The sequence below is a fragment of the Staurois parvus genome, unplaced genomic scaffold, assembly GCF_062004578.1.
Source record: "Staurois parvus isolate SC_StPar_1 unplaced genomic scaffold, SC_StPar_1.0 ptg000174l, whole genome shotgun sequence".
Classification (NCBI taxonomy): Eukaryota; Metazoa; Chordata; class Amphibia; order Anura; family Ranidae; genus Staurois; species Staurois parvus.
Genome location: NW_028317970.1, coordinates 1,370,566 through 1,384,165, shown reverse-complemented (window position 1 = coordinate 1,384,165; position 13,600 = coordinate 1,370,566). Strand labels below are relative to the sequence as shown.

The following is a 13,600-nucleotide window of genomic DNA, read 5'->3' as shown; positions in this document are numbered from 1 at the left end:
CATGATAGACTGAAGAGGGGATAGCCTGCGATGAGGTCGGCCAATGAGGAGGGAGTTACAATAGTCAAGGCGAGATATAACAAGGGAGTGAATAAGTTGCTTAGTGGTTTCCGAGGTTAGGAACGGGCGTATCTTGGAGATGTTGTGGAGGTGAAGTCTACAAGATTTGGACAGTGATTGGATTTGGGACTGAAAGGACAGATGGGAGTCTAGGATTACACCTAGTACCCTGGCATGATGGGAGGGACTGATGGTTGTGTTATTGATCTTGATGGAGAAGTCAGGGGAGGGGGCACGGGCTGGGGGGAATACTAAGAGCTCAGTTTTGGAAAGATTGAGTTTGAGGAAGTGGAGAGACATCCATGCCGATATGTCACTTAGTAGGTTAGTAATATGGGAGGAGACTGAAGGGGTGAGGTGTGGAGGAGACTGAAGGGGTGAGGTGAGGAGGAGACTGAAGGGGTGAGGTGAGGAGTAGAAAGAGAGATTTGTGTGTCGTCAGCATAGAGATGGTACTTAAAGCCGTGGGAGTTTATCAAGTGACCAAGGGAGGAGGTGTAGATGGAGAAGAGCAGGGGCCCAAGGACGGAACTTTGAGGGACCCCTACAAAGAGAGGGAGTGAGGAGGAGGCGGCAGAGTTATTGGTAACACTGAAGGAGCGCTGCAATAGGTAGGAGGAGAACCAGGAGAGAGTGGAGTCTCGAAGGCCAAGAGAGTGGAGTTTTTTGAGGAGGAGTGGATGGTCAACCATATTAAAAGGTGCAGAGAGGTCAAGTAATAGGAGTATGGAATAGTGGCCATTGGTTGGGATTAGTATGGAGAAGTGGCCATTGGTTGGGATGAGTATGGAGTAGTGGCCATTGGTTTTAGCAATTAGTAGATCATTAGTGAGGTTTAGTAGGGCAGTTTCAGTGGAGTGTAGAGAGTGAAATCCAGACTGTAAAGGGTCAAGAAGGTTGTTGTCAGTGAGGTCGGAGCTCAGGTGATGTATTATACATGGAGATCATATCCCCCCTTATGTATTATACATGGAGATCATATCCCCCCTTATGTATTATACATGGAGATCATATCCCCCCTTATGTATTATACATGGAGATCATATCCCCCCTTATGTATTATACATGGAGATCATATCCCCCCTTATGTATTATACATGGAGATCATACCCCCCCCTTATGTATAATACATGGTGATCATATCCCCCCTTATGTATTATACATGGAGATCGTATCCCCCCTTATGTATTATACATGGAGATCGTATCCCCCTTATGTATTATACATGGAGATCATATCCCCCCTTATGTATTATACATGGAGATCATATCCCCCTTATGTATTATACATGGAGATCATATCCCCCCTTCTGTATTATACATGGAGATCATATCCCCCCTTATGTATTATACATGGAGATCATATCCCCCTTATGTATTATACATGGAGATCATATCCCCCCTTATGTATTATACATGGTGATCATATCCCCCCTTATGTATTATACATGGTGATCATATCCCCCCTTATGTATTATACATGGTGATCATATCCCCCCTTATGTATTATACATGGAGATCATATCCCCCCTTATGTATTATACATGGAGATCATATCCCCCCTTATGTATTATACATGGAGATCATATCCCCCCTTATGTATTATACATGGAGATCATATCCCCCCTTATGTATTATACATGGAGATCATACCCCCCCCTTATGTATAATACATGGTGATCATATCCCCCCTTATGTATTATACATGGAGATCGTATCCCCCCTTATGTATTATACATGGAGATCGTATCCCCCTTATGTATTATACATGGAGATCATATCCCCCCTTATTTATTATACATGGAGATCATATCCCCCTTATGTATTATACATGGAGATCATATCCCCCCTTATGTATTATACATGGAGATCATATCCCCCCTTATGTATTATACATGGAGATCATATCCCCCCTTATGTACTATACATGGTGATCATATCCCCCCCTTATGTATTATACATGGAGATCATATCCCCCCTTATGTATTATACATGGAGATCATATCCCCCCTTATGTATTATACATGGAGATCATATCCCCCCTTATGTATTATACATGAAGATCATATCCCCCTTGGGATTTTTAATATCAGACCCTATATTGTTTAAAAAAATATATTATTAAGTCGGGGTCCCAACACTGAACCTTGGGGTACCCCACTAACCCCTTCCATACCGGGCACTTTTCACCCTTCCTGCCCAGGCCATTTTTCAGGTTTCAGCGCTCTCACACTTTGCATGACAACTGCGCGATCATACAACATTGTACCCAAAGTAAAAATTGGGGGATATCTGTACTGTCCTGACATTTGGGGGATATCTGTACCGTCCTGACATTTGGGGGATATCTGTACCGTCCTGACATTTGGGGGATATCTGTACTGTCCTGACATTTGGGGGATATCTGTACCGTCCTGACATTTGGGGGATATCTGTACTGTTCTGACATTTGGGGGATATCTGTACTGTTCTGACATTTGGGGGATATCTGTACCGTTCTGACATTTGGGGGATATCTGTACCGTTTTGACATTTGGAGGATATCTGTACCGTTCTGACATTTGGGGGATATCTGTACCCTCTTGACATTTTGGGATATCTGTACTGTCCCGACATTTGGGGGATATCTGTCCTGTTCTGACATTTGGGGGATATCTGTACTGTTCTGACATTTGGAGGATATCTGTACCGTCCTTACATTTGGGGGATATCTGTACCGTCCTGACATTTGGGGGATATCTGTACCGTCCTGAAATTTGGGGGATATCTGTACCGTCCTTACATTTGGGGGATATCTGTACCATCCTGACATTTGGGGGATATCTGTACTGTTCTGACATTTGGGGGATATCTGTACTGTTCTGACATTTGGGGGATATCTGTACTGTTCTGACATTTGGGGGATATCTGTACCGTTCTGACATTTGGGGGATATCTGTACCGTTCTGACATTTGGGGGATATCTGTACCGTCCTGACATTTGGGGGATATCTGTACCGTCCTGACATTTGGGGGATATCTTTACCATCCTGACATATTTGGGGGATATCTGTACCCTCCTGACATTTGGGGGATATTTGTACCCTCCTGACATTTGGGGATATCTGCACCAGCCTGACATTTGGGGGGATATCTGCACCATCCTGACATTTGGGGGATATCTGCACCATCCTGACATTTGGGGGATATTTGTACTGTCTTGACATTTGGGGGATATATGTACTGTTCTGACATTTGAGGGATATCTGCACCGTCCTGACATTTGGGGGATATCTGCACCGTCCTGACATTTGGGGGATATCTGTACTGTTCTGACATTTGGGGGATATTTGTACTGTCTTGACATTTGGGGGATATCTGTACTGTTCTGACGTTTGGGGGATATCTGTCCTGTCCTGACATTTGGGGGATATCTTTCCCGTACTGACATTTGGGGGATATCTGTACTGTCCTGACAATCTTAGACCTCTAGAAATTAGTTTGGCCGTCAGTACTTCAGGGTCAATCAATTTTCAGATATCTCCCATAGTTTGTGAACTCTATAACTTCCCTTCAGACTAAATCATAAATCCTAATTTGGGTTATTTTCACCAAAGACATGTAGCAGAATACATCTCGGCCTAAATTTATGAAGAACAATTATTTATTTGCAAACTTTTATAACAGAAACAAAGAAAAACGTGGGTTTTTTTTCCAAAATTTTTGTTCTTCTTTTGGGAAGAAAATTAAGCCATCCATTGTATACAACTGTCATGTGACCTGCACTATATACTCTATGTTGCACATTACATACTCCTGACCCCTGCACTATATACTCTATGTTGTATATTACATACTCCTGACCCCTGCACTATATACTCTATGTTGTATATTACATACTCCTGACCCCTGCACTATATACTCTGTTGTACATTCCATACTCTTGACCCCTGCGCTATATACTCTGTTGTACATTTCATACTCCGGACCCCTGCGCTATATACTCTGTTGTACATTACATAATCCTGACCCCTGAAGTATATACTCTATGTTATACATTACATACTCCTGACCCCTGCACTATATACTCTATGTTGTACATTACATACTCCTGACCCCTGCGCTATATACTCTGTTGTACATTACATAGTCCTGACCCCTGAAGTATATACTCTATGTTGTACATTACATAGTCCTGACCCCTGCACTATATACTCTATGTTGTACATTACATACTCCTGACTCCTGCACTATATACTCTGTTGTACATTACATACTCCTAACCCCTGCACTATATACTCTATGTTGTACATTACATACCCCTGACCCCTGCACTATATACTCTATGTTGTACATTACATACTCCTGACCCCTGCACTATATACTCTATGTTGTACATTACATACTCCTGACCCCTGCACTATATACTCTATGTTGTACATTACATACTCCTGACCCCTGCACTATATACTCCATGTTGTACATTCAATAGTCCTGACTTCTGATCTCCCCCCTCCCCCCACTGCTATATATACACATAATATGGATTCTCTTTTGTTCCCCCCATTTCCTCCCAGCTGGACATTTTATATCGGATGATGTGATTGGAGCACAGACTTTTACATGGTGATAATAATGTGATAACATCCTCCAACTTTGGACCCTTAAAAAGAAAGTGATAATGAGGGCGGAGTCAATACCCCAATGATGGTGGTCTTCAGGATCAGTACAGTCTTCATCTTGGTTGTTCTCCCCCCATCCTCACTCTCTGACCTCTGGTGGGGCTCAGCCCCGCTGTTCTTCATGACTAAATCATGGACTAAATAAGGAAGTGCAGTACTTCTTGTGTTGGGAAGATGGCGATGAGTGATAGAGGGGGTGGGGACCCTCGTCCTATAATCCCCTCATCACTGTCCCTCCTATAAAAGACAGTTCTGGTTGTTTCCTCACTCTCTGACTAAGGTCCATGAATAAAGAAATGACCTGGTAGGAGATCAGAGGAGCCATTTCCTAGTTCCCTTGAGGGTGGAATTGTAAGCTCCTCAGAGACCAAGCTGCCTGATGTGGGCGGAGTCCTGGTTTGGGGGAACCAATCAGCTCCTGTCTAGTAATCCTCTTTGTCTTTGTATTTTAGTCCATGGCCGGGAGATGAGGAAAACCTCCGAGGATTGTCTCACTTTGTCTCCAGACTGGAAAGTAGAAGATGAGGACATCACACAGTATAGTCCAGGAGAAAACCCGGCTCCCTCCAATGTCCATCCGGCACCACCCAGTGTAGATGGACCATCGGATTCCTCGTATCCAGAGAAACCTCAGACTGTGCGGGACCGGGCCGGCCTTCCAACAGGGAAGAGTTTCTCCTGTACTGAGTGCGGGAAGGGATTCTGTTCTAAATCCGGTCTTAATGTGCATAAAAGATCTCACACGGGAGAGAAGCCGTATTCCTGTGCTGAGTGTGGGAAATGTTTTTCAGACAAGTCTAATTTGTACAGGCATCAGAAATCTCACACGGGGGAGAAGCCATATTCCTGTCCTGAATGTGGGAAATGTTTTTCAGAGAAGTCCAGTCTGCACAAACATCAGAGATCTCACACAGGGGAGAAGCCGTATTCCTGTCCCGAGTGTGGGAAATGTTTTTCACTGAAGCGCATTCTTTACATCCATCAGAGATCTCACACGGGGGAGAAACCGTATTCTTGTCCTGAGTGCGGGAAATGTTTTTCAGAGAAGTCCCATCTTTACAGACATCAGAGATCTCACACGGGGGAAAAGCCGTATTCCTGTCCTGAGTGTGGGAAATGTTATTCATTGAAGTGCAGTCTGCACACACATCAGAGATTTCACACGGGGGAAAAGCCATATTCCTGTCCTGAGTGCGGGAAATGTTTTTCACAGAAGTCCCATCTTTATAGTCATAAGAGATGTCACACAGGAGAGAAGCCGTATTTCTGTCCTGAGTGCGGGAAATGTTTTTCAGATAAGTCCAGTCTTTCCAAACATCAGAGATCTCACACGGGGGACAAGCCGTATTCCTGTCCTGAGTGTGGGAAATGTTTTTTAGATAAGTCCCATCTTTACACACATCAGAGATCTCACACCGGGGAGAAGCCGTATTCCTGCCCTGAGTGTGGGAAATGTTTTTCAGTGAAGTCCAGTCTTTACAGACATCAGAGATCTCACACAGGGCAAAAGCCGTATTCCTGTCCTGAGTGAGGGAAATGTTCCTCACTGAAGTCCTGTCTTCCTGTACATCAGGGGTCCCACACAACCCTGGAGGTGTATTAGTGCCTTGAGTGCGAGAAATGTCTTCTAGATGAATGTTGCTGGACATCCCAGCTCTCATGTGGGGAAGAAGCACACCCTGATATACACCTCAGATATACTCCATGGCTGATCATCATGGAAGAAACAGTTCATAAGGAGATCAGAGGTCCCCAAAGACATGGCTGAAGTGTGGGACCGGGTTGGCCATTGATATCAGGAGAAGAATATAAATGGAGTCCTGCCCTGTGATTGGCTGAGTACATTTGTGGTGGGAGATTTCACAATCACTTGGAGGTCTATTATTGATACTTTGTGGACAAATGTTCCAAGCACTCATTAGGCCCACAGTTGGAGGTGAGGACAATACTTGCATGGTGGGGGATCACTGAAGAGGTGGGTGGTAATAAAATGTCCCAATTCTAGAAGAGTGACTGATGGTGTACACATGGAAGCAATGGAATTGTGTGTATACCGGGAATGAAGGAGTGATTGGTGAATGCACATATTGGGACTTTCCCGTGTCTTTCTCCATACATGTTTCTTCTTGTATGTTTCCCGTGATACAAATGTCTGTGTATATGATCGGCACATGATGGTCTGTCTATGACAAACGTTTCATTGATCTGATCATTTCCATGGTGATTGTGGACACATTGTGATTGGTTGATGGGGGATGGAAAGCACAGAGAGCAGGAAGTAGAGCGCCATCCTTTCTACCTTTCTCTATTCCTAGTTCAGATTTGTAGCAGAAATCCCCAACATGTAGCAATACACGGACAATTGATATCAGACAATGAGGCAGAGGAAGGCCAATCATGAAGCTGGGGGTGGTGCAGCATAGACTGGACCAGGGTCCTCCAGGAGTGCAGCTCACACTGCGGGCAGAACTCCTCCTACTGGGACATTCAGGCTTCACACAGCTACAGCTGCACTCCCGGGACTGCCACGCCTGGACTGTATATGGGGCGGGTGTGGAGGGAGGAGGAGCAGGGATTGGCTATACATATGTCTGTATCCCTCTCTAATCCCACACGGCAGAGATCGGGATTCCTTTTTATTTCCTTTCTAGCTTTCTTCTTTTCTTTCCACCCCCCCCCCCCCCTCCCTTCTCCCCCCCTCCCTTTCCTCCCTCCTCCCCCCTTCTTAAGCCCTCTGCTGTATTCCTATTTCTTTGTCTTTCTTTTATGTCCCTTTGTACATTTGTAGGATGTATTGTGGAGATGTATAGATGTTGATGTGATCCCCGGTCTCCTCACTCCAACACACATTGGAGAGCAGAACCCAGCAATGCTCTATGTACATCATCTGCAATGTCTATCCAGTCATTAATGTCATCTGTTCTCCCTGTTTGTAACACCCAAATGACGATGTTTTCTTTTTTTTATTGACATAAAACCCAATGATGGTAAAAATTATTGTAGGCCCAAAATATCTATCACACTAGTAAAAAAATACAATTCTAGTATCTATCCCGCCATTTGTAGACGCTGCAACTTTCACAGAAAACGATTCATTTACACGGATTGGGATTTTATTTTTAGCAAAGACACGGAGCAGAATACATTCTGGATGAAATTTATGATGAAATTAAATTTTTTTTTTGCTGGACATGATTAACCCCTTGCCCTCCAGAGGATTTACCCCCCTTCCTGACTACGCCTCTTTTTGATACTCAGCGCTGCACTAATTCCACTGATAATTGCGCGGTCATGCAACGCCGCACTCAAACAAAATTTACGTCCTTTTTTCACACAAATAGAGCTTTTTTTGGTGGTATTTGATCACCTGTGCGCTTTTTATTTTTTGCACTATAAACAAAAAAAGACTGAAAATTTTGAAGAAAAACAAAATTGTTTACTTTTGGCTATAAACAAATATATAGTAAACTCAAAGTTAGTCATAAATTTAGCCCAAAATGTATTCTCCATGTTTTTGGTGAAAAATCCCAATAAGTGTATATTGATTGCTTTGTGTGATAGTTATAGCGTCTACAAACTATGCGATAGATAATGGAATTGACACCATTTTGTTGCTATACAGCGCTGCGCTAGTTTAACTGACAATTGCGCGGTCATGCAATATGGTACATAAATGAAATTTACATCCTTTTGAGCTTTCTTTCAGTGGTATTTGATCACCTGTGCGATTTTTATTTGTGGTGCTATAAACAAAAAAGTTTTGGAAAAAAAAAACATTTTCTCATTTCCATCATAAAAATATTCAAAAATACTAAAATATTCTGCTCCATGTTTTTGGTTAAAAATAATCCCAATAATTGTATATTTATTGCTTTGTGTGAAGTTATAGCATCTACAAACTATGGGATAGATTATGGAATTTACACAGCTTTTACTTTCTGACTGCCCATCACATTTCTTGAGGTGCTAAAATACCAGGATAGTACAAACACCCCCAAATGAGCCCTTTTTGGAAAGTAGAAACCCTAAGCTGTCTACTGAGAAGCATATTGAGTCCATGGAAGATTTATTTTTTTTTCCACAAGTTTTTGGAAAATGACAAAAACATTTTTTTTAATCCAAAGTTGTCATTTAAATTATATATTGCTCACACAAGCCATGGGTATATGTGGAATTACACCCCAAAATACATTCTGCTACTTCTACCGAGTATGGGGATACCACGTGTGTGAGACTTTTTGGGAGCCTAGCCACATACAGGATCCTGAAATCCAATGACCACTTTGAAAGCCTGAAGGTGCGTAACTTCCTCATTTCACTTCCTGACTATCACAGTTTCGAAGGCTCTGAAATGCCAGGATAGCACCAAACCCCCCCAAATGACCCATTTTTGGAAAGTAGACACCCCAAGGAATTTGATAAGAGGCATGGTGAGTATTTTGCAGTTCTATTTTTTTCTCACAAGGTTTTGATATAAAAAAAGAAGACAAAATATGTTTTTGTTTTTTTCTTCAATTTTCAAAAACTTGTGGCAACAAACGAGATCTGCACCATGCTTCTTATAAAATTCCTTGGGGTGTCTACTTTCCAAAAAGGGGTCATTTGGGGGGGTTGGTGCTATCCTGGCATTTCAGGGCCTCAGGAACTGTGATAGGTAGTCAGGAAGTGTCAGGAAGTCTGCAACAAGCTCACCTCCATCCATGACCTCTTTGTCTCCCGCTTCCTTAACCTCCTAGCAATCACCGAAACCTGGGTCCAAGCAACAGACTCTGCCTCCCCCGCAGCACTCTCCTATGGAGGTCTCATCTGGACCCACTCACCCAGACCCAGTGGTTGGAAAGGTGTTGGGGTTGGTCTGCTCCTGTCACCACTGAGCACCTTCCAGGTCCTCCCTAACCCTCCCTCTCTTTCCTTTAAGACCCACTGCATCCGGCTATTCTCTCCGATCTCTCTGAGGATTGCAGTGATCTATCGGCCTCCTGGACCCATGCCCTGCTTTCTTGATTACTTTGCTGCCTGGCTACCCTACTTTCTCTCCTCTGAACTACCCGCTATCATTCTTAGGGATTTCAACATCCCTATCAACATCAATAACCCGGCTACATCCCAACTCTTCCACATTACCTCATCTTTTGCACTAGCACAGTGCATACAGTCCACCACTCACTCTGACGGGAATACACTTGACCTTGTCTTCTCTCACCTTTGCACTCCCTGCAACCTCACAAATGCCCCCTTTCCTCCCTCCGATCACAACCTCATCACCTTCTCCGTCTCCTCGTTCTCAAACACCTATCCCTCTAAATGGCAAAGTTACCAACAGAAACCTCCGGAACTGGAACCCTGCTCCCTTCCACTCTGCAACTGACCAACTTTACGACAGCATCCATCCCCTGTCATGCCCTGACCTGGCCACTACTGTCTACCACAACTCACTTTCAGCTGCTCTAGACTCAGTCGCACCCCCAACATCACGAAGCATTAGGCCCCAACCGCTACAACCCTGGCAGACCGACCATACCAGAAACCACAAACGACATAGTTGTGCGCTGGAGCGACTATGGCGTAAAACCAAATCCCAACAAGCGTTCACCTGCTATAAATCTGCCTTCTTAACGTACGCTTCCTCCCTTCACGCTGCCAAACAAGCCTACTTTATTACCTTCATTAATACCTTCTCCTCCAGTCCTTGCCGGCTCTTCTCCACTTTTAACTCTCTACTTTCTCCGCCTCCACCTCCACCCAGTACCTCACTTACCGCCCATGAGATTGCCAACCACTTCAAAAACAAGATTGATGCAATTCGTAGGGACTTCGCCACAGCTCAGACACCCACCCCACTTAGCATTCCTCACACAATAACCCCCTCAACACTTTGCTCCCTTGACCTCACTACTACCGAAGAGGTCACTAAGATTATCTCTGAAGCCCACTTCAGCACCTGCCCCCTGGACCCTGTCCCCTCACAACTACTACGGTCACCCTCCTCTTCCATCCTATGCTCCCTCACTCACATCTTCAATCTTTCCCTCTTCACCGGTACCTTCCCCTCCCCTCTAAAGCATGTGCACATCACTCCCATACTTAAGAAACCCTCTGTCAGGAATGGACTTGCCAATAGTGGTGGGACTCACCTGCCTTGTGGGCTGCAGTACCAGGGCTGGCCAGCGGGTGCTCTCGACAGCCAGAGGTTCACTTCGGCAATTAGCCATCACCTGGGGCTGATTGCAGGTGGTGTATTTAAGGGATGGCCAGACCTGCAGTCTGTGCCTTGGTGTGTGTTTTTCCATGGGCCCCTGTACCTTGTAACCTGCATTCCTGTTCCTGTTCCTGCCTGACTTGTTGCCGACCCTGCCTGATCCTGACCTCTGCTGACTTCTCCTGTTTGATCCCTGGCTTGTGACCCTGACCATTCTCTGCCTGACCCCCTGTACCTACCTGTCCGTTAGTTGCTGTACCCGGCTCGTGACCTGACTACTCTCCGCCTGCTCCTCCTGTACCTACCTGCCCGATAGTTATCGACCCGGCCTGCCTGACTACGTTGTGCTCTATATGTGTATATACCTGTGTATCTATATCAGTTTAGGTTTGGGTTTGTTTCACCTTGTTGTATGTATTTGTGTTAGCTTGCGGTTTGGTGCACTGCGTTTATATTTGTATTGTTAGTCTTAATAAATTGTCTTATTTATACCATATCTGAAGCTTGCGTTTCCCTGTGTCAGTCCACACACTTCTGGTCACACCCGCATCCCTGACACCCTCCCTGGACCCCACCGACCTGAACAACTTAAGACCCATCTCCCTACTTCCATTTACCTCTAAATTCTTAGAACGCTTAGTCTACAATCGCCTGAGCTCCCACCTCACTGACAACAACCTTCTTGACTCTTTACAGTCCGGCTTCCGCCCCCTACACTCCACCGAAACTGCCCTACTCAAACTCACCAATGACCTACTAACCGCCAAAACCAATGGCCACTATACTATACTCCTACCACTTGACCTCTCTGCGGCTTTTGACACGGTTGACCACCCCCTCCTTCTCAAAAAAAAACTGCACTCTCTTGGCCTCAGAGACTCCCCTCTCTCCTGGTTCTCCTCTTATCTATCACAGCGCTCCTTCAGTGTTACCTCTAACGCTGCCTCCTCCTCTTCACTCCCTCTCTCTGTTGGGGTCCCTCAAGGTTCTGTCCTCGGACCCCTTCTCTTCTCCATCTACACCTCCTCCCTTGGCCAATTGATAAACTCCCATGGCTTCAACTACCATCTCTATGCCGACGACACACAAATCTATCTTTCTACCCCTCACCTCACCCCTTCAGTCTCCTCCTCACCTCGCCCCTTCAGTCTCCTCCTCACCTCACCCCTTCAGTCTTCTCCTCACCTTGCCCCTTCAGTCTCCTCCTCACCTCACCCCTTCAGTCTCCAATCGCATCACCAGCCTACTAAGTGACATATCGGCATGGATGTCACTCCACTTCCTCAAACTCAACCTTTCCAAAACTGAGCTCCTAGTATTACCCCCAGCCTGTGCCCCCCCTGACTTCTCCATCAAGATCAATAACACAATCATCAGTCCCACCCCTCACGGCAGGGTACTAGGTGTCATCCTAGACTCCAATCTGTCCTTTCAGCCCCAGGTCCAATCACTGACAAACTCATGTAGACTTCACCGCCGCAACATCTCCAAGATACGCCCATTCCTAACCTCGGAAACAACTAAGCAACTTATTCCCTCGTTATATCTCGCCTTGACTATTGTAACTCCCTCCTCATTGGCCGACCTCATCGCAGGCTATCCCCACTACATTCCATCATGAATGCTGCTGCCAGACTCATTCACCTTACTAAGCGCTCTGTATCTGCCACCCCTCTCTGCCAATCCCTCCACTGGCTTCCAATTGCCCAGCGGATAAAATTCAAAACACTAACACTGACGTATAAAGCCGTTCATAACACCGCCCCTAACTACATCACCGACCTTGTCTCTAAATACCACCCAAACCGTACTCTCCGCTCCTCACAAGACCTCCTACTCTCTAGCTCCCTTGTCTCCTCCTCCCATGCTCGTCTCCAGGATTTCTCAAGGGCTTCACCCATCCTCTGGAACTCCCTACCCCAAACTATCAGGCTATCATCAACTATGAAAACCCATCTCTTCAGGGAAGCCTGCACCGACCCCAGCTAATATTGGAATCCACTACTCTTCCTACCACTCCATCCCCCTCAGCTAATTACCTCTTGTACCGCTATCCTCTCCCTCCTAGATTGTAAGCTCCAAGGAGCAGGGCCCTCTAATCCCTCTTGTATTGAACTGTATTGTTACTGTACTGTCTCCCTCCATTTTGTAAAGTGCTGAGCAAGCTGTCGGCGCTATATTAGTCCTGTATAATAATAATAATCATAATAATGAGGAAATAAAGCCCTTTAAAAGCCTGAAGGTGCTTATTGGATTTTGAGGTCCTGTACTTGGCTAGACTGCCAAACTGTCTCTCACATGTGGTACCCCCATACTCAGGAGAAGTAGCAGAATGTATTTTGGGGAGTAATTCCACATATATCCATGGCATGTGTGAGCAATAAATCATTTAAGTGACAATTTTGTGTAAAGAAAAAAAAATTTTTTTTTGTCAAACACCCTAGTGAATAAAATGGTGGGTGCTGCAATTTTTTTATGTCACAATGTACTCACGCAGTGATTTTTCAAACATTTTTTTTTAAATACAGTTTTTTTTTACTTTTATTGCACAAAAACACAATATATTGTCCAATTATTTGGTAAAATATAAACGTGGTTGATATGCCGAGTAAATAGATACCAAACATGACATGCTTTAAAACTGTGCATGCCCCATGCAATGGCGACAAACTGCATACGTT

At 44.8% G+C, this 13,600-nt stretch overlaps 1 protein-coding gene across 1 annotated transcript in view; it reads left to right on the top strand.

Moving 5' to 3' along the window:
* LOC149462484 (uncharacterized) overlaps nt 1-13,600 on the top strand; it is a 171,310-nt gene that overhangs the window by 32,000 nt on the left and 125,710 nt on the right. The window contains exon 3 of the mRNA XM_089676831.1: nt 5,393-6,192. Coding sequence (XP_089532957.1) covers nt 5,393-6,192 — 800 coding nt within the window. The remainder of the gene's footprint in view (nt 1-5,392; nt 6,193-13,600) is intronic.